Source organism: Syngnathus scovelli, chromosome 1 (genome assembly GCF_024217435.2).
Source record: "Syngnathus scovelli strain Florida chromosome 1, RoL_Ssco_1.2, whole genome shotgun sequence".
NCBI lineage: Eukaryota > Metazoa > Chordata > Actinopteri > Syngnathiformes > Syngnathidae > Syngnathus > Syngnathus scovelli.
Window position 1 is genome coordinate 7,074,213 of NC_090847.1, and position 22,154 is coordinate 7,096,366.

The following is a 22,154-nucleotide window of genomic DNA, read 5'->3' on the forward strand; positions in this document are numbered from 1 at the left end:
AAACAATGAATAAATAAGAGTGTTGAATAAATGATAAATAAACAAATAATAATAAATAATAATAATAAATATAAGAGGAGCAAAAATGGAGCAAGTGTACATACAGCAGACAGTGGACTTGGATATGGTGCTTTAAAGTGTTAATTGCTTTATTTGATGTTTTCTCTATTTTTTATGTTTTGAATATGTTCAAGATAAAGATATAAAAGCATGTGAAGTGATCAACTATACTAAAAATAACATGGGAAGTGGTCAACTATACTTGTAAGTAAGTGATGTCTTAATGATCAAGTAAAAATCTGTGAAAAAAAAACTATATAAGTCGCTCCTGAGTATAAGTCGCCCGCCCCACCCAAACTATGAAAAAAAAACGCGATTTATAGTCCGGAAATTACGGTAATTTTTTACAATTTTTTTTAAAATGCTTCATTTTAGTCTAGTATTAATTAGTTTGCGTATTAGTTGTTTTATGCATTATGTATTTCTGGAGCGCAAAAAATATATATTATATAGTATTATATTAAATAAAGTATTATAATAATAAAGTAGCCTAAGCTACAATTTCAATATAATTATTTGACCTTCTTTCTTTTCTGCAGCCATACAGGAATACAGAAATAAATACATTTAAATGAACCCCAACAGTGCATGTGTGAAATTAAATGATAGATGAAAATGGAGATTTTTGCTATCGTTATACTCTTTTTTTTTTATAAACATTAAAAATAGTTTCAGTTCATTATGGTATCTTTTTATACACTTTCTTTGTTTTATAAATACGTTTCTTTTCTTCTTTTTGGTCATTTTGTTATTTTATGGATTTTTTGGATGGATTTTTTAAAAGTACAGTGCAGTGGATAAATTCTCAATGTAGACTCTGTAATTAACCTAACCTACATGTTTTTGAAAACTCTTACCGAGTCAAAGTTTGAACTCCTGATCAGAAAATTGCATTTGAAATCTTTTGAATGTAGTGATTCTCAATATCCGCAAAAACCTTCTCTCCAAACCCAAGTGTTGCTATAATGGACAAAGTCAGTCATGTGAACCCAACCAAGCACACATGCACCAAAACAACAGCTATGTTTAATCTGAGATTTTATATATTTTCTTTTTCACGTTTTCATCGGAGCGGCTTGTTCTTCTGCAGTGCATTCACATCTGGACTGTTTGCCTATAACTGGGGCAATATTGCGGTTAGAGGTATTGCCATGTGCTCAGTGCCCGGGCAGATTGTTCCAGTTTTCACAAAACCTCGAATCACGAGACTCAACACATTGTGGCAGATGAAAGGTTTGGTTTCACGGGTGCAATTTTAAACTGAGATTCCATTTACACTTCATTTCATTTAAATTTATGTCAAGAAAAAAAATCGAATGGCTTAAAATCTTTAATGTTTAAAATTTGTTTTAAAATGTTTCTTATCAGGAAGTGTAAGCAAGCATGTCATTACAAATAATTTGGTGGATGAACACAACCTATTCACTGTCTTGATTATGGTTAGGCCATGGTGATTTAGCATGTTTTGATGGGAACAATGATCACTTTAATATAAGCAAGCGGCAGTTATTTTGTTGTATGTATTTGTTTTTCAGAAGTCGTAAAAATATTTTATGTTGGCCTCTGAAGTCGTACTGAGCTCTATTTATTTATTTATTCATTCATTTATGGATTCATTCATTCATTCATCTTTTCTTGTTATGGCTGTTTACAAATACTGAGATACTTGTACATTTTGACAATGCTGTCAAGGTTTCATCATGGAATGGATTATTTCCTACTAGCATAATTAGTAAGAGTTTGACCGCACTTTCAGATAGAATTCTGTTTGAGGTTAATCTTGTTTCAACAACATGTTCCTGAATCCTTATATTTTCCCCATTGTGTCATTTTTGTCGTTATGCCTCTTGACAAAGACAGAATGTGGTGGAATAAGAGAAATGGGTGACGTGTGATCCCGACTCCCTGTTGGAAGTAAACCTGGAAATTTTAGCCGCATTCTTATGGAAGCCTTAATGAACACATTCATTTACTGGGGTATTGGGAACTTCTGGAGTTTCCACTAGATGTGTCACACAGTATGTTCTTACGTAACATGACAGCTCCAGACAGTCACTGGCCCCCGCTATTGAAATACAATGTGAGCAGTCAAGCGTTGAAAAAGACAACAGGAACAATCCTTCATTAGTCGCGCAGGAAATTCGACAAGGTTCCATCTGAACTTCTTTAAGCCTATTGCTCATTGTTAGAATTGTGTTTTGCTTTTTGAGTGGTGTTCTGTTTCTCGAGTACGGAGAAGCAGCAAGGCTTTTCTTCAGTGTTGTTTTAGGCCTCTGTGTCAGTGGGAGATGTGCTAAAAATGGCCAATCAATGCAATGCAATTTAAACCAGATGCAAGCATGGACAGTGTTCTTCCTCCATCTGTTCTATTGTGTCAGTGTTCTGTGCGCTGAGGAGCGGATGCACAACTGATGTAGAAGCAGGAAATACTCTCAGCCTAAAACAACACAGTTCGACTTCTTCTAGCCTTGTGCAAAACGGCTGCAGATGCATGTGCAATATTCAAGTTCATTCATATAAATTCATGACCTACCACATTTTTAGCCACGTATACTGAAAGCTGTAGATAATTATAAGCAATAGAATATCAGAAATTCCTGACTTTGTTTTGATCATCTAAAAACGAAACATAAAATTAACCTAACTGCCAACTGTTAGCCAACTGTTATTATTATTATTATTATTATTATTATTATTATTATTATTATTATTATTACTAGTAGTAGGTAGTAGTATCAATAATAATAATAATAATAATATTTTTTTATATATATTAATACATTAATAATAATTATTTCCCAAAAGATAAAATAAGATATTCCTTAATATGTTCCACAGGAATTCAAAAAAACGATTTGAAAATTAAAAAATACAATATTTATAAATTTCATTTACGGTTAAAATAAAAAATATATATATATTTTACTATAATAAGTAAATATGAACTTTAAAAAAATCACAAATTGACAAATGTTTTCAAACGAATAACAGTTTTAAAATACTTAGTGTTGATAAAAATATAATAAAATAAAATGTCTTGCAAATCCCCTCAATTTTCATTTTGTACTTAGTAAATCAAGGGAACATTTGGCAATAAGAATTCCCAACTGGTCAGCCTTTTTTTTCTTCATCTCCAAAGTGCTTCCACAGTCACATGCTTAATGCAGCGGAAATTACATGAATTTGCTGTTTTCAGTAATTGTAGCTGAGTGGTGTCCAGTCTCTTGGTAAAAGAGAAAAAATCTAGTGCATGTCAAGTTCTTATTGTATTTATTTGTTTCTTTTTAACATGACTGCACATAACTGGCATGCCTAACACACAAGCCAGGAATAGTAACTTCTGGTGAAACATTAACATTTACAAGGTTATGCTTTGCATTATTAATCATCATTTCAAAACAGATTATTCTGCCTTAATGAGAAGTGGGTTGGATGCTGGCTTTATGTCAATGTGTACCCAAAACATAATGCATGTTTTGTGACCCTAACATTAAACAGATGGATGTGTGTTGTTCAACTGCTGCATTTTGAGTTTAGAACAGTTATAAAATATATACAGTACAGCCATATACTATGCTGGGAACAGGATGAATACTTGACGTTTAGAAGCTTCCAATTAGGCCTGTTAACATTATTAGAATTTATGACACAAAAGAAAACCACTCGCCAGAATTTTGCCCTTCGGCTCCTAAATGTTAAACTCCAAATGGCTGCACTTGGAGTTTCAGGAGGAGAAACCAATCCAAAATCTCATTAAGGAAACTTGAGCAGTTTGGGAAAATTGCTAAATAGAGCCATTCAAAACCTTTCAGCTTCCAGTTGAATCCTTGGCTATCAAAAACTCCAGGAGCTTTCTTTCATCCTTCAAAATGTTCCTGTGGCCCATTGTTCTTCTGCATTCCCACAATAGCCTCTACAACATTGATGTAAATCAGAGGTGTAGTTCCTGGGGTGAAAATGGGCTATATCACTTTGTTTCGACACCTCCATGTGTTCAATTTTTATCACTTTAAATGTCTTGATGGCTGTAATCTACGACGGGAAGAAGGACTAGTAGAAGCCACCAGTTCCATATATTTTCGTTTAAGAAAACATTTTTTTTCTGTTAAACACACATACTGATCTGACATCCTCTAAGATACTCAAATGTGTCCAAAGTCTGGCATGTGGGCCATTTGCGGTCCACCATCCATTTTCTAGTGGCCCGCAGAATATAATGAAAGTAACATTTGACGCGGCTTCCAATAAGGGTACAATAGAGAAAGTTGTTAAATGCATAAATGTTGCTAATTTCACAGCATTTTTGATAGATACAGATTACATGTCTATTCAATTATTATTATTTATCCTACATTTATCCTACCATCAATAAACAGACCTGTGACTCATTAAAAAAATATTTGTGGCCCTTCTATTTGAGTGCCCCTCACACACAGAACAATACAACCAGCAGTATTTGTTGACACATTGTAACAAAGTGACTGGAGTGGCGCCTAATATGATCCTGACCTTGACCAAAGGGAACTTAGCGACCCAATGAGCGCTCAGAGTCGTGACCTGAAATATGACTGCTATTCTCAACCTTGTCTGGTCACTCGGGAGAAGCCAAGCCTTGTGATAATCCCTGGTTCAAAGGAAGATTGCAATGTGTCCCCCTAAATGAGAGACGTTCATGAGCAGCCAGCAGCTGTCATGTTCTATATTGAACGTGAAGCATCCGCTCATTGAATGGCCAAGCGTACAGTACGGCAGGCATCCTTAGATCCCATGTTACGTAAGAGCAGATGTCCTTCCTGTGGTCGGCATGGACATGCCGTAAGTTTAATGAAAGTTTTCCTGTCGAATGGTGAACATTCTGTTTACGACCACTTGGACAAATAGACGCCGACCTTAGAATGCAGAAGCAGCAGGTGATCTATGCAAATGTGCATTTGAACACGATTGTTGTGTATCTGTGTGTATTGCTACTAAATATATGGACAATAAACTCATTAAATGATGCACCAGCAATCATGTGCCACCATTTAAAATTACATGTCTTTTTAACATACTGGGAAAAAAAAGTTTACTCACATAATTTATCATGATTGCAAATCACCGTAAAAGTGAATTAATTGCTTATGTTAAAAAGTAGAAACATAATCTCATATTAAATCACAATTATTTCATTTATTATTACATTATTACATTACATTATTATACATCAATTATTATATTTGTCTACAAAATTGTTCAGCCCTAATCTGAATGGCATAGCAATAAAGTCACAAAACACAACTGCAGTGTTTGTTTTTGTATGAAAGACATGCTATCAACCTTTTGGGGGGTGGAAATCCGCCTTTCAAAGGTCATCATGTCAACTGTCAACCCAATGGTTAGCATAAGATTCAGTCATGTAAATTAATTTGCCTTAAAAGGAGACACCACATTGGAAGAGTTAAATAACGCATATTTGATGAAACTTATTGACACTTCTCCTATGGTGATTTCACCTGTAGTCGTTTCTGGTATGTCGTGAGTGTTTTTGTCCATATAAAAAATGTCACTGATGCTAATAGCTCAGAGTCTGCCACCTCACTGCTGATTAGAATGCATGCCTGGCGCTCGATAGTAGGTCCTGTTAGTTGACGTCTCCAGGGAAACCGTTCCCATGGAGCTTCTTGAAGCTGATGTGCCGGAGGGATGGATGGATAGATGGATGCCCTTCACGGAGGAGCACTCTTGGCTCAACAATCTCAGTCTTCTGACTCATAATATTATCATTGATGGCGGTATTGTGTTCACAGAAGGATGCTTCAGCACATGCAGACAAACCCACTTGGGTGCGTTCTTATTTTTAAGAAAAATATGCATGATTGTCTCCCATGGAGAAGTAGCTCTCATGACTTGAGACAACATGCAGGCCTGCAGCAGCACATGAGCCGAAAAGCAATGAAGACTAAGCAGCAAAGGCCTGCTTTGTTTTTCCATGTGAGACAGGCTGACCCACTTTGATGTTGAACAACATAAACACGAGTGCCGATGTCTTCAAAGAGGGCAAAACGTGATGTTTAAAAAAAATAAAAAATAAAAATTCTATCAAAATAGTCAATTTTGCCAAGATGCTATCTGGCAAAACGTGTCAGCTGAATCACGACTTCCAATCCCCTTTTGTTTTTTTTCCCCCCACTCCACAGGGGATGATACGCACCAAAGAGTCTATTAGTGTCTGTGACAATTCAAGTTATTAGGGAAATACACACACTGTGTAGGTAACATGTAGGATTGTATTGTAACGAATATGACAAATACAGACTTTTTCTGTTTTGGAGTGTAAGGTTTCCTTTCAGATTATATTGCAATTCTTTGTTGTTAGTTTTCTTTTATCTCGACTACTGCTGGGTCAAAAGTAGCCCAATTTGGGTAAAATAGCTAACCTAGTGCTAGGTACAAAATACTGGATTATTTACACCCAGCACATTGGGACCCACCATAAACTGAATCTTCAACCCAATCCACTGGGTCAAAATAATTGAGCCAACCTTGGATAAAAGTAAGCCAATTTGCTAACAATCCGCAGGTACAAGCAAGCATTTTTCGGTGTGAAGATACTTGCCACCACTTTATTCGATTTTTGTTTGTGTTTTGAATGTAAGTAATAAGCAAGCTTACATATGATCATTGTCCAAAACGCTTGCCCAACGCTGTCAAGATTCTGAACATTTTATCATGAAACATAGACGGGAGGAGGTTTCACTATCTGTGCAGTTGTGTTGCTTGCTATCAGCTTGGCTATCTGGAGGCTCACTTGCAGCATATCAGCACTAAATACCAGACATCAAAAGAAGGGAGTGAGCCAATGGAACCCTTGTAAACTGAACTGGAGATTGGGACATTTAGTTGAGACCTTACTCATAAGTTGAGACCTTGTCTCATATAAGTTGTAGGCAATGTGATGTCACTTAAATGTGTAGGCAAAATAAACATTCTGTTGCGTAACCTTTGAGTCAGGGGGTACAAATCAGTTTCAGAGATACTCTAATCAATGTTAGCTGATCTATTCTGCTGAGTGCTTCCTTCCATCTGTAGCCCTTTTCCTGATCCCACCTAACATCCAGAATCAAGCCGTTAGCCCTGGCTTTTATCGTACTCATATGGTTTCTCTCCAAGTTGTTGCCACCTCCTTTTCATTCCTGAGACCTCTTCCCGACTCTCCCAGGTTCTCTGGTCATGACATTGTGACATGTGACACGTGTGAGAAACTTCTGCAGGGGGGCCCCCACTTTGGACAAGACACCGATATACTGAGAGTGCCGGGTGACGAGGCTATTTTAAGAGCTTGTAAATATGAGAACTTCCCGTCCTAATGTCTATCTATCGTCTCGGGGGGATATTAGATGCAGAAGGAGAGCAAAGCTCTTGTTGATTTGCCCAAAGCTGCTTGTTTTTATGATTCAACCTTTCAGGCATCAACTTAAAATAGGAATTTGCACATAGCCAGACAGTGAAAATCATTCTGTCGCAAGCTGCCTTTGCCAGCAATTGTTCCTCTGTCTGCATTTTTCCAGACACTTCCACACATTGAGCCAGCTCAGTTTTTGAGCACCTGTTTGTAAATGTCGACTTTAACGAAAACTAACAATATAACAAAAACTAAAAATGGGGGGGGAAATCTTTAACAAAATAAAATAAAAAAATAAATTGTTTTTTTTTTTAAAGAAAACTAACTGAAACTACATATTACCTTTACAAAACTATGTATAATTATAGTTAAACCTATTTTGTTTTTGTCGATTAATATTGTATACTTGAGCATTTCTGGGTCCAATTTAAATGTAGCTATTCACTCGTTTGAGACTTTTAGTTGACTTTATGGCACAATCGTGAGTATTCAAAGTAATACAAAAAATTTAACTAAAAGGAAGCATTTTAAAGAAAATGAAAATGATATAGTACATGTATAGATTTATATATGCAAATATATGGCTCAATTTCAATATGTATCTTGACACAATACAATTCAGTCTAACAAAAACATAATCGTCGGATTTACGTATATCACTGATCATGCTGACTCTTTGACTTCTACCGCATGGTTTCATCACATTTAAATATATACACACACACGATCCACTAATATCTGTGTTGCATTAGTCACGAGCCGATCTAAGCAATATATGACAACGACACATGAAACAGTGATGATGATGAAGAACTGCGGTAGAAGGCTAAACATCGATTTGACACTATGTTCTCTCAAGACTCAAGTCAGCCAGTCATCTTGGGTTTATGAAACAGTGAGTTCTGATATACAGAATAAACAAGGCTATATTTTAGGGCAAATTCTTGGTAAAGGCCTGCTTGTTCTTCACAAATGTTCCATAAAGTCTGACATCACCTGTTGCTGGAGGCCGTATATGCAACCAATGAAGAAAAGAACAAATAGTACGTTTTTAAAATGGTCTCACGGAATGATCTGTGTTCATTGTCAGTGAACAATGCAGGATATTCTAACTGCAATCATCTCCGGAACGCCGCACTGTGGAACAGCACAGCCTTGTGTTGCATGGAGGAACACACTCAAAGGTCATCCTGTCACGTGAGGCTCATTTCAAGTTGAGATGACCTCATTCTCATTACTATGTATAAAAAGAGCATCCAAGCACCCTAATGGAAATCCCACCAGACCATCAATTCAATACCACATTATTTATTTCAGAAAAACAATGCCTACTTTTTAAATATGTATATAAGGTAGAGGAATTGACATGATGATGGTCAGCAACTTGAATGGATTAATTCAGGGGTGTCCAGACTTACCTGCGAGGGCTGCACACTGAAATGTGGAAGACTTACTTCCACATTCTTAAACGTTAATACAAACAAAAGAATACATGAAGCAGTTCTATTTTTTATTACCGTATATGTTTGCTATAGTTATTTATGTACATAAACTGCCACATTACAGTCATAAAGCAAAGATAATTTTTCGGGATTTTAGGGTGGCGTTTGCCCCTGTATAACTTCAAAATAGATCTGCCCCTGTGCCAAACAGCAACCAAATCTCAGCTCCACATTCAGAAAACAAAACGCAATCTGTAGTAGATTGGCAGTCTTGAAAAATATTCTTTACTTGAGGATCATAATGTGAACGATTCACAACTCAATCTTGACTAAAGAGCACAAAATGAATCAAACAATTTTTGCTTCTGAAGCTGCGCATATTATATATATTCTTTATGTTGAAAAATATTCTTCGGATTTTACGCACCTTTATTTTTAAGTAGCAAATGGTTACTTTTTCCAGGTAGAATTCTAGACCATTCGGAATAGTAAATATAGATACATATTCTATAATGAATGCAAGAGGAGCCTTCACAGATTGTACATTGATTGTTGTTTTTTTTCCTCCATGTTTTGTTTGGCCGCCTTTCTGCCTCTCATTTTCTGTCTTGTTCCCATCGCCCTGCCCAACTGGGGTCTGGGAAAAGCATGACTTCATCTTTGTAAATATAACACTACAAGCGACCACAGCTGAGGGACAGGCCTTTCCTGTCTGTCCTCAACTAATAATAACAATGTTTAATTGTGATACCACTGGTGCTCTTCACAACACGGCCAAGATTAGATATAAATTGAATAAAAAGTGGAATAATTCATTGTATTCAGAGGAGGCAAAAATTCCCAGCACGCCATTGAATACTGTTCCAGAATGTTTTGTTTTTTTAATTTGATTGGCATCCTAATTTTCTGGGAAGCCAAAATATTTGCATGTTTATGTAATGCTGTTGGGAAACTTTTATTTGAGAATGAATACATTGTGATATTGAAAGAGGAGTAAAAAAGAAGAAAAGACACAAACAGAAGACATACTATGAAGTTTGCAAATGTGGACTGTGGTTATTATTCCAAAACTTTTGACAAATTTGATATAAAAACTTGAGACCAATGCAAATACTTTCAAAAGTTTGCCATTATTATTGTGAGCTGAAAATGATTGGTTCATTCTAAATGTGGCCACACCCCCAGCCCAGGGGGAATTTTTGCTCCATTATCTCAGAAAAGCTAAAGCCGCATATAAAACAACAATGTTGTGTGCAATAATTTATATCCTAACTATAATTACAGTCAAAAACATTTTACTGTTTTTATGTTATTATTATTATCATTATTGTTGTTGTTGTTGTGCTTCATTCCTACACATTTACTAATAGGATATGAAGTAAAATCAAAGATCACATAAAAGCAGAAAGAAGTGACTTACCTTCTTCTCTGCGCCTCTCTTTTTTTTGTCTGTTAGAAAATGACAACAGACTGAAAAGCTGAAAAAGTGAAGGCTGTTTCTTTCCCATCTTGTGTCTCATTCAGATTTCTTCCAGCAAACGTGAAGTTTCCTCTGGTTGTCTGCTTAAAAGATGTGTGGATGTTTTCCTGGTGTTCCACTCCAATATCAAATCCCGCCTGAAATTTGAAGGTATGTAAACATGAGCATGTGGTTTCTGTTATCTCAGTGTTCCGACCAATGAAATCCGACCTCGGAGGTTAACTCGGCACGTGTATCTGTGTGGGTGTCACTGGGTGTGTGTGGACGGTTAAAAAAAAATCATGCCATGACTAGCTTCTGTTGATATTGTTGTTGGATGTATTCCTGTAGTGTGTGCTTCACTGTTGCAGTGTTCAACTTGCATATTTAATCAGTAGTGAAATAACAAACTACATTTTTTCCGAATCTGACAATTAAAGTAGTTAATAAAAGTATGTAACACTTTACATATACTGTCTATCAGTCTTTTACTCCTATCTTGTGGGTATGAAGCCCTGCAGTGTGTTGGGCTTCTGGCAAATAAAGATGCAAACATCCTGTGTAAGGCGGCTCGGTGGCGCACTGGGTAGCACGTCCGCCTCACAGTTAGGAGGGTGCGGGTTCGATTCCACCTCCGGCCCTCCCTGTGCGGAGTTTGCATGTTCTCCCCGAGCCAGCGTGGGTTTTCTCCGGGCACTCCGGTTTCCTCCCACATCCCAAAAACATGCTTGGTAGGCCGATTGATCACTCCAAATTGTCCCTAGGTGTGAGTGCGAGTGCGAATGGTTGTTTGTCTCTGTGTGCCCTGCTATTGGCTGGCAACCGGTTCAGGGTGTCCCCCGCCTACTGCCCGATGACGGCTGGGATAGGCTCCAGCACGCCCGCGACCCCCGTGGGGACTAAGCGGTTCAGAAAATGGATGGATGGACATCCTGTGTAAAAGGTCAAATTAATTACAATGAAATGTGATCACACGTTGAGGTTTTGTTTTCCTTGTATGATATCAATAAGATAAATTGATTGTAAGGAAATTACTGGTACCCACTACTTTATAAGGTTGGCCCAGGTGGCATTTCTCCGTTACTTATTAACATTCTGGAGCAAGGTCAGCAACAGTTTCAACACATTCCCACAGCTTTAACCAATTGGAGCTTTTGCTTCATCAAGGCCATTTTCATCCACTAATATTTGCTCAACTTGAATTCAAATGTAATAAAAGTCTGCAGTTCATTTGATTTGCCTTTGCAGGGCTCGCTAAGTAACAATGGTCAATTGCACTTGATAGAAAAAAGAACCTCCAACTAAAGCAGTGTTCATACATACTCCGGTTTCCTCCCACATCCCAAAAACATGCTTGGTAGGCCGATTGAGCACTCCAAATTGCCCCTAGGTGGGAGTGCGAGTGTGAATGGTTGTTTGTCTCTGTGTGCCCTGCGATTGGCTGGCAACCGGTTCAGGGTGTCCCCTGCCTACTGCCCGATGACGTCTGGGATAGGCTCCAGCACACCCGCGACCCCCGTGGGGACTAAGCGGTACAGAAGATGGATGGATGGATGGATGGATGGATGGATGGATGGATGGATGGATGGATGGATGGATGGATGGATGGATGGATGGATGGATGGATGGATGGATGGATGGATGGATGGATGGATGGATGGATGGATGGATGGATGGATGGATGGATGGATGGATGGATGGATGGATGGATGGATGGATGGATGGATGGATGGATGGATGGATGGATGAAAACGCTTCTTGTTTTTATTGCCATGAATGATATCTTTCAAAAAAGATTAGATAGATTGATAGACGTTTGGAAATTTGGCCTAATTGTCTGTACTTCTCCCAACTTATTCAACAAATGAGAGAACAGTATTGATAATAATAAAATATCTATTTATATATATGACATAATTTCAGTATTATCTGTCAATGCCTATTATCGTGATACAGTGAAGGAGCTTTGCATTGATGCAACGCACCCCTTTTTCCAGAAGATGGCGCTCACAACCCAAAGAATGGTGAACGTGTGTGCGTGTGTTTTCCAATCATCAGGTTACCGTCACAGATAACCACCAACTTGACTCACTATTCACAACATTAGTCACCTACTTACTTGTTATAGACGATATGTAGACTGTACTTAACAGGTACCTTTTCCAGTCAATGATCAAAAGTGGGAAGTTACAAGCAGTCACATTTCTCTCACGTGATGACTAAACTATCTAGAATTTAAAAAACTGACAAACACAAAACTGGGGAACAACACATAATAAACTTGCAATTAGCAGAAAGAATGGGCCGATATGAAGATTCAGAAGCCGTTTAACATATCATAGCAGATATCACACAAGATTTCAGATCAGGTTGAAATACTTAGTAAGGCTTCATATTTTCGTAATGCTGTCTGAATTGTGTAGTATATCAACACTTAGTGAGAATAGAGCCAAAGTCAGGCCAGCCATCTTTGGTGAAAAAAATGGATTGACCCAATTAGACCCTACTTTGGATTGTTTTGTTTCAAAACAAGAGGAGAAATTGACCCGGTCGGTCCTTTTTTTTTTTTTTTTTTTTTTTAACAAGTTTGGATTATTTTTTCCCCCCTGCGGATTACAGCGTGTACAGAAATACAGAATTTAAGAATATGAACAGAAGCAGAAGAAAATATCATCTGTATGATCCCAAGCACATGAGGTATAGTGCAGTCGTTATTAAGTCTTATTTTAGTGCAGAAGACTTTCTTTTCAGTTCTGTGGGTCGCTTTGTCAAAGAATCCTTCTATCAGACTGACATAATTCACAGTTTGGATTCAAGATGCCTTGGTGCATTCACTCTAATGCAGTGGTTCTTAACCTGGGTTCGATCGAACCCTCGGGGTTCGGTGAGTCGGCTTCAGGGGTTCGGCAGAGCTGGTATGTCATTGCCCCGCCCCCACCCCCTGTCCGCGGATGGCCGAACACACTGGTAGCACCCCCCCTCCAAAGAGGGGTTCGGCGAATGCACATATGAACCTGATGGGGTTCGGTACCTCCAAAAAGGTTAAGAACCACTGCACTAATGTGTGAAGAGGAATTTATGCTTTTTAAAGTATGGTGCTACTCTGGAATGACTGAAAAGGTCATAGAACCAGAAAGTGTTTCTATTTTGTCAAAACTGTCACCAATGATTCCTGGAAGTGGGTGAAAACTTCCCTTTTCTATCCGATTGGACCTCACTGTAGTTAAAGATAAAGGCATCATTGAATTCCTATGTTGATTGAATGTAAACATTTCAAATGTGCAGTCAAAACACAACTCCAAAATATTTTAGAGTGATTTACATCTGCTCTCCTACGTATGTTTTGGGGTGTGATATCACAACGCCCAGCGGGCAGGCAGCGGAGGCCGCCAGAAAATGCCAGACATTCCTCGAATGCTCCACACAGGATCTGACTGCTGCTTGTGAACACAACCCCTCGGCCTGCGGCCAGTGGAAAAATACAAGCTTATCCTCAGGGTCGCAGGGGCAAACAAGGCTCTTAGTGGGGTCTACGAGCATGCCTGTGCTGGGTTCTGACTGATGTCACTGTTTTGCCATTTTGGTGCCCATCGTCAGACACAGCAGATCCGCCAAACTTCAAACACTTATATACAATGGTAGAGATAATGAATAGGACAACACTATGTGTCTATGTATATATGTAATGTTCCTTCTTACATTACACGCTTCGTTGTAAATAAAAAAAAAAGTCAATAACACGTAATGTTGTGACATTCTGCGGGGCTGCATGTCAACTTACAGATCTGGTTTTATCTCTGTCCTTGTCACGCAACAGCAGCTTGTTTGCTTTCGTTTTGCTTTAGAATATTGTGAAAAGAAAGCTTTTATCATTGGTGGCGAAAGACATCAGAAAGCATCACACACACGCACGTAGCACGCTGCTGCAGGTCTTTTAAGGTTGAAGGGTCAAGGCTTCCCGTCTCCCTGAGGAGAAATTTGTCTTGGATCATGGGACAACTAGCAGTTATTGCTTGTATTCATGTATTATGCATCTGCTTACGAGCAATCTTACGGCCAAATCACATGTTAACACTACATACAGATGTAGCAGTAATGAAAAAATAGCATAGGCACTGAATCTTGTTTTTCTCATTATAAAGTAGCATCTTGTATCTTGGGCCAGATTTTGATGGGTCATGCTTGGGTGATTATAGAAAAAATAATAATTGTGATTCATTTGGTTAATATTGACATCACAATTGTACTGATCTCCCTATGCGATATGTACTTCATGTACGTTGTCACAGTTCATCAGCCAGCCAAACTCATGTATAGAACACTTGAGCCAGGATTCAGAGCGTCTTGCTCCCTTTATTTCGATTCAGTGTTAAACACGAGTGAAACTGCAAGTGAAACAACAAACACACTTAGTTTCTTCTATAAGTTTTCTCCTTATCTTATGAACGATAATAAAGTTATCCAATAAAGCAATGATAACTTACAGCCGTTGATTCCGTGAGCATAAGGAGAGGAGAAAGTTTCGCTTAGATGATGCGAGTAACGCCAACGTCTCTCCACTCATCAGATGTCAAGTCGCTTCAACAAAAACATGCGCAGCTTCCAGTGCATTTCAAAATACATTTCCGGTTTGCTTCCGAACGACAAATAACCATTGTGTATGCTTCTTTACATAGAAAACATTTCTTACATCATGAAAACAATTCTGAGGGCAGAACACTCCCCGTCTGGCATGTAATGCCACTAACCTTTGAAACTACTTTCCTTTTTCTCAGTCCACTTTTAATCCGCCTTTTCCATGAGAAGGACCACTTCAGAAATGGGCCGCAGGTAAGTTTTCAAGATGCCTTGGGATGATGTCCTCACCTCAGCCTTCCGGACCTTTCCATCGCTGCTCTCGAGGGTGTATATGACCATAGCCATCGGCCACTCATTCCTTGGCACTTGAGTTTGCTTTAGCAGCACAATGTCCCCAGGTTGAAGGTCGCGGTGTGTCCTGTGACACTTACGTCTTGGATGAAGAGTGCTCAGGTACTCATTTCTCCAACGGTTCCAGAATTCGTTCGCCAGCGCCTGCACTTGCCTCCACTGGCCTCTCACTGGCTTCTGTGTCAGTAGCATGGAAGGAGACAGCAAGACTGAAGCAGAGGGGTCTGATGAAATAGGGACCAACGGCCTGGCGTTGATTATTGCCGACACTTCCGCCATCAGCGTGCACAGGACCTCATGTGTCAGGCGAGTATGTTTGTTTTGCAGAAGCATGGAATCTAATATTCTTCGTGCCACCTCAATCATGCGTTCCCACACACCTCCCATGTGGGAAGCGTGTGGTGGGTTGAACTCCCACGTGCAGTCTTTGCTGTTGAGATAATTCAAGATCTTGTTCTGCTTTTCATGTGAGGGCCTCATCCCTAGTCCTGCACTAGCAGCCACGAAATTTGTCCCTCTGTCTGACCTGAGCTGCTTTGCTGGGCCCCTTATGGCAAAGAATCTCCGTAGCGCATTTATGCAACTGGCAGTATCCATCGATTCAATAATTTCAATGTGTACTCCTCTGGTGCACATGCATGTGAACAGAATGGCCCATCTTTTGCTTTCTGCCGCACCTCCACGAGTGCGTCGGGTCACCACTGTCCACGGTCCAAATACATCCAGCCCCACATAGCTAAAGGGTGGAGAGGTCGAGTCGCTCCGGAGGGAGGTCAGCCATTTTTTGCACTTCCACCTTCCCTCTCAGCTTATGGCATGTCACACAGTGATAGAGGATAGAGCTCACCAGCCCTTTGCCAGCGACAATCCATATTCCAGCTGCCCTGATGGCTCCCTCTGTGAATTGTCATCCCTGGTGCTGTACCTCTGCATGATGGTGTTCCACGAGCAGCCTGGTGACCTGGTTTTGCTTCGGGAGGATGATTGGGTGTTGTATCTCTGAGTCGAGAGAAGCATGCCTGAGGCGCCCTCCGACCCGCAGCAGGCCCTCACACATGTAGGGGTCCAGGGTCAAGATCTGACTTGAGTTAGAGACTTCTTTGTGTGCTTTAAGAGCAGCGTATTCATCTGGATATACATCTCTTTGGACAGTCTCTAGTATGAGTCTCTTGGCTGCTGCAAGCTCCTCAGGAGTGCAAGGTCCGCTGCACTGATGCCAGCCTTTGCATGCATGCTGTGGTGTGTCTGTTGAGTCTGAGGTGGAGATTGACTTGTGAGAACGCATCTGATGTATCAGAAAGGAAACGGCTCTCAGCAAGGAGCTCCATTTTGAAAAACGCTGGAATCTTGAAGAGGTAAGTGGCTTGGTTTCGATGTGCGTAAGTAAAGCTGTCACTTGCGGTCTGACCTCCACATCTTTTCCAGGCTCTATCAGATCGAACTGAATGTGCGTGTCCAGCTTAGGAGTCTTGTGAAGAAAGTCGGGTCCTACGAACCACATTGTGTCCATCAGCTGTGATCCAGGTACTGACCTGGTGGCTAAGTCAGCAGGGTTATGTTCCGATGGCACATAATGCCACTGCTCAGGAGAGGTTGTTTGGCGAATACGATGCACACGATTGTGCACGTACACAAAGAACCGCCTTGAGTCGTTATAGATGTATCCGAGGACCACCTTGCTGTCGGAGTAGAATTTCACAGCGTCTGGTTTGTGGTCCAGTTCACTCAAGACCAACTCTGCCAGCTCAACAGCCAGGACGGCACACCACAGAGATCGAGTCGTGGGATCGTAGCCTCCGGCTCCGGAGCCTTTCCCATCACAAATCCCACTTTGCAATGGCCCTCCTTACTGACTGCTCTTAAGTATGCAACCGCCCCTATAGCCCAGTTAGATGCATCACAAAAAACACACAGTTCTGTGTACCTTGGCTCCGAGAGTGACATTGAAACATAGCAGCGGGGCACATGGAGGCTACTCAGCTCTGAGTGATGATTCCCATGTTTCCCACATGCTCGCCTTTTCGTCAGGGAGTGGAGTGTCCCAATCCTGGACCCCACTGGACAGCTCTCGCAGCAGCAGCCTGCCTTTGATGGTCACTGGGGCGGCCAGACCCAGCGGGTCGAAGACGCTGTTGACAACTGACAGCACCCCACGGCAAGTGTAAGGCTTATCAGCAATGGCCACGTTAAAGGTGAGCATGTCTGTGTTAATGTCCCAGCATAAGCCTAGGCTCCTCTGCGCAGGGAGAGAATCATCATTATGCCCCAGCTCTCTAATGCCAGAAGCCAGTTTTTCAGGTTCGAAAGCTTTCATCACAGTGACACTGTTTGATGCAATTTTGTGCAGCTTCAAATTAGGCTCGGCGAGTGAGGCACAAGTACGTTTCAGCAGGTCTATGGCAGCAGACTCGGCGGGCAGTGACACGAGTCCATCATCAACGTAGAAATGTCTATGAACAAACTGTGTTGTGTCAGTGCCATACCTTGCTTCACCTTTCTTGGCAGCACGCCGTAGTCCATAGATGGCTACTGCAGGCGATGGGCTGTTGCCGAAGACGTGTACCCGCATGCGGTACTCTTGAACCTCTTTAGACAGGTTATTGTCTTTGTGCCACAGAAATCTTAGGTAATCTCTGTGCTCATGCCTCACCAGGAATCCATAAAACATCTGCTGGATGTCCGCAGTGACAGCAATGAGATCTTTCCTGAAACGCAGCAGCACGCCAAGCAGAGTGTTACTCAGGTCGGGCCCCTGTGAGAAGCACTGAGTTGAGGGAGAGGCCGTTCAGTTGGGCGCTTGAGTCAAACACGACCCGTATTTGCCCAGGCTTCTGGGGGTGGTACACACCAAAAAAAGGCAGGTATCAGCATTCTTTTGTGTCAATGGATGAGGCAATCTCTGCATGGTTGTTTTCAAAAAGATTTTCCATGAAGGAGGAAAACTGCTCTTTCATCTCAGCGTTTTTTCTCAAAGTGCGCCGTAGAGAGCTGAGACGAGACAGGGCTTGCGCTCTGTTATTTGGGAGCCGAGGTCGAGGTGACTTAAATGGTAGGGGAGCTACCCAGGTATTCGTTTCATCCTGGGCGACTTCTTTTTCCATAATTTTCAAGAAGAATTCATCCTCAAAGGACATGGCACACTTGTTGTCACTGTCTGTTTGTTGGAAAACAGTCTGCCCAAGCTGATCCTTGACTGGCAATGCTTTCAACGTATGTGTAGTGTTGCTATGCTTGTCCTCCCCGCCGTAGCATGGTTTCTCTTTCACACTGATGCTGTTTTGGCAAGGAATGAGAAGTGACGGACATCCATTTTGAAGCACATGAGTTTTGAAGACGCTCAGGGTTGGTTTGTGGGCGTTGTCCAGGCAGACTTCGCCTATAATGACACAGCCTAAGTCCAGGCGCTGGGCAAAAGGTGCGTTATGAGGACCGTTGACTTGATCTCTCACTTTGTGTGCACGTATCATATCTCTCCCCAACAGGATCATCATCTCTGCATCAGGATCCAGCTTGGGAATGAGAGGAGCGAGATGCTTCAGGTGCGTATGTGTGAGGGTTACCTCTGGAGTTGGAATCTCAGATTTGTTATTCATTATTTCATTGCATTCAATGAGAGGTGGAAGGTCTAGGCGCACACCTCCGTTCACTGCTTCGAACTGAAAGCCCGCCGCCTTCCTGCCGATCATCTCTGTGGTGCCGGCGCAGGTCTTCATCAGGTAAGGGGAGAGGCTGCTCTTGACTTCAAAAAGGTGGAAAAATTCAGAGCAGGCCAGTGAGCGGTTGCTCTGATCGTCAAGTATGACATACATCTTGACAGAGCGATCCGGCTGTCCCCGAGGGAAGACGCGCACCAGGCACACCTTTGAGCATGAACGTGGGAGGTTGCCCTTGCCACAAACTTTAGTGCATCGTGACGTCACTTTGAGTGGGGAATTGCCTTGTGCCACTGTGTCTATTTGTGGAAGGGCCGATTGATCGGGAGGCAGAGCTGTGTCTTTGGCTGTCACACTTACCACATTTCAATGATGCCTGACAATCCTTGGCAAGGTGGTTTGGGGCGCAGCATTTAAAACAGCGTTTATGTTCTTTAGGAATGTCTTTTCTTTCCTGTAATGTTTTTGCTCTAAATGATCTGCATTTTTCCAATGGGTGTGTTTTCTTGTGCACAGGGCAATAACGAGCCGGATCATTTTTTTCCTTTCCATCGTCCGTAGAGTTTAAGGTGTTTGCATCAGTGGTACCAGACATGTCTGTTTTGCGCACAGATACAGCAGTCTTAAATTCACTTGGCTTGAATGGAGCTTTCTCACCTTTGCCGTACGGCTGGCTACTGATGGACAGGCTGAAGTTTGGGTTGTTTCGAGCCTTGGCTTGGCCATACACAAAGTCCACAAAAAACGAAAAGGGAGGGAAAGATGTCCTGTAGCGCTCCTTGTACTTTGAGCCTACACCGAGCCATTTCTCCTGCAGGCCTGAAGGTAACTTCTCCACGATAGGCTTTATCCCACGAGGCGTGTCGAGGTATGCAAGGCCAGGAAGATATCCATCGTTTTTGGCTGCTAATAGCTCCATGAGGAGATCACTGAGCAATCTTAGCTTCGTGTTGTCTCTAGCAGACAGACGGGGAAAATCGTCCACTCTTTTGAACAGGGCATTTTCAATTATTTCTGGTGCGCCATAGCATTCATGCAGTCTATCCCAGGACAGTTGTAGAGCAGCTTTGGGCTTGGTGACATAAACAGCACGGATCCTCTTTACATGTTCAGACGAGTCTTTATCGAGCCACTTCACCAAGAGGTCCAGCTCCTCACTATATGATAAACCTAAGCCTTGTGTTGCATTTAGGAATGAGGACTGCCATGCCCTAAAATTCTCTGGCATATCATCAAATTTTGTGAGGCCAGTAGTCACCAATTCTCTGCGAGCAAGAAACTTGGCAAAGTCTATCATGTGTGGAGGGCTAGCATGAGGAGAATACCGACCTTGTTGCATATGTGGACTGCCAGGTGACTTTGGGGCAGATGTGTGTGCCTTGCTGCATGTAAAGACTGAGTCGGGGTTCTGATGTCACTCTGAAGAGGCCTGAGGTTATCACGCAAAGGCCTGAAGTCATCCATGCGTGGTGGTGTCGTAGGTGTGGGTGATGACTGTCGTAGGAGGCTGTACTCACAAGGTCTGACTGGACCATGAAATGGGGGGCCATAATACGGAGTGTTGATTGCCTCTTGGAACTGCTCCTTTACCTCACGTTCCTCATTCACTGATGGTCTGCAGACGTTGTGTGAGGACCTCTCCTCAGCTGCCGCAGGTGGTGGACTATGCGTGGGTTCGCGGCGCCAGACTCCACTGTAGGCTACAAGGGACTGTGCATTGAGCTGTGTTTGGCTTTGCACATAATCTTCAGTGCGTTTTTGAGCCACACGTTATGGCAAATGACTTCTTATGCTCAACACATCTTCATTTTCTATAGCTGCAGCTGCTTACTTCATACTTCTGCTCTCACCCGTGCCACTTCTGCTTCCTTTTCAATTTCTAATTCTTCTAAATCTATGTCTAACCTAGCTCGTTGCCTTTTAATTTCCAACTGCTTCTTTGAATAGGCTACCTTGGTTGCCGCTGCTTCAGCCGAAGCTCTGGCAGCTGCCTCCAGACCGGAATTGTAGGATGACGAGTGCTTGGAGTTAGCACTAGCTCTCGATCGACTGTGGACTGATGACTTGGAAGATGAAGGTCGACGTGAATTCTCTTCAAAGTCCACCGTCTCCATGTCGATAACACTGGATACATCTTCGGCGGTCATGTTTGAATCTTTCGTTGTTTCCTCAACTCACTGTGGTACGGCTTTTCACTGTACTGATCTCCCTGTGCGTTATGTACTTCATGTACGTTGTCACAGTTCATCAGCCAGCCAAACTCATGTATAGAACACTTGAGCCAGGATTCAGAGCGTCTTGCTCCCTTTATTTCGATTCAGTGTTAAACACAACGAGTGAAACTGCAAGTGAAACAACAAACACACTTAAGTTTCTTCTATAAGTTTTCTTCTTATCTTATAAACAATAATAAAGTTATCCAATAAAACAATGATAACTTACAGCCGTTGATTCCGTGAGCATAAGGAGAGGAGAAAGTTTCGCTTAGATGACGCGAGTAACGCCAACGTCTCTCCACTCATCAGATGTCAAGTCGCTTCAAGAAAAACATGCGCAGCTTCCGGTGCATTTCAAAATACATTTCCTGTTTGCTTCCGAACGACAAATAACCATTGTGTATGCTTCTTTACATAGAAAACATTTCTTACATGGGGCGGCTCGGTGGCGCACTAGGTAGCACGTCCGCCTCACAGTTAGGAGGGTGCGGGTTCGATTCCACCTCCGGCCCGCGTGGGTTTTCTCCGGGCACTCCGGTTTCCTCCCACATTCCAAAAACATGCTTGGTAGGCCGATTGAAGACTCCAAATTGTCCCTAGGTGTGAGTGTGAGTGCGATTGGTTGTCTGTCTCTGTGTGCTCTGCGATTGGCTGGCAACCAATTCAGGGTGTCCCCCGCCTACTGCCCGATGACTGCTGGGATAGGCCCGTGGGGACTAAGCGGTTCAGAAAATGGATGGATGGATGGACATTTCTTACATCATGAAAACAATTCTGAGGGCAGAACAACAATCAATAGGAGCAATTATTGGTTGGTTTCAAAACTTATTATTCATTCTACTAACAAATCTCAGCTTTCATTATGACTTGCACAAACAACCAGAAAATAAATTGGTAACAATCAGAACAAAAATACATTCAAACATTAGCAATTAAAGAATACATTCATTTAAAAAAAAATCTCCTGTGTATGTCTTGGCCAATTAGGGGCACTGTGATGCATGCATGACGATA

General features: G+C 41.5%; 1 protein-coding gene across 1 annotated transcript in view; it reads right to left on the reverse strand.

Moving 5' to 3' along the window:
- Positions 1-21,058, reverse strand: part of neurl1b (neuralized E3 ubiquitin protein ligase 1B) — a 38,977-nt gene extending 17,919 nt beyond the window's left edge. Inside the window, exons 1-3 of the mRNA XM_049733213.2 lie at positions 20,877-21,058; positions 17,755-17,976; positions 10,304-10,500 (exon numbers count right to left, since the gene is read on the reverse strand). Coding sequence (XP_049589170.1) covers positions 10,304-10,403 — 100 coding nt within the window. The 5' untranslated portion in view covers positions 10,404-10,500; positions 17,755-17,976; positions 20,877-21,058. The remainder of the gene's footprint in view (positions 1-10,303; positions 10,501-17,754; positions 17,977-20,876) is intronic.
- Positions 21,059-22,154: the final 1,096 nt, after the last annotated feature.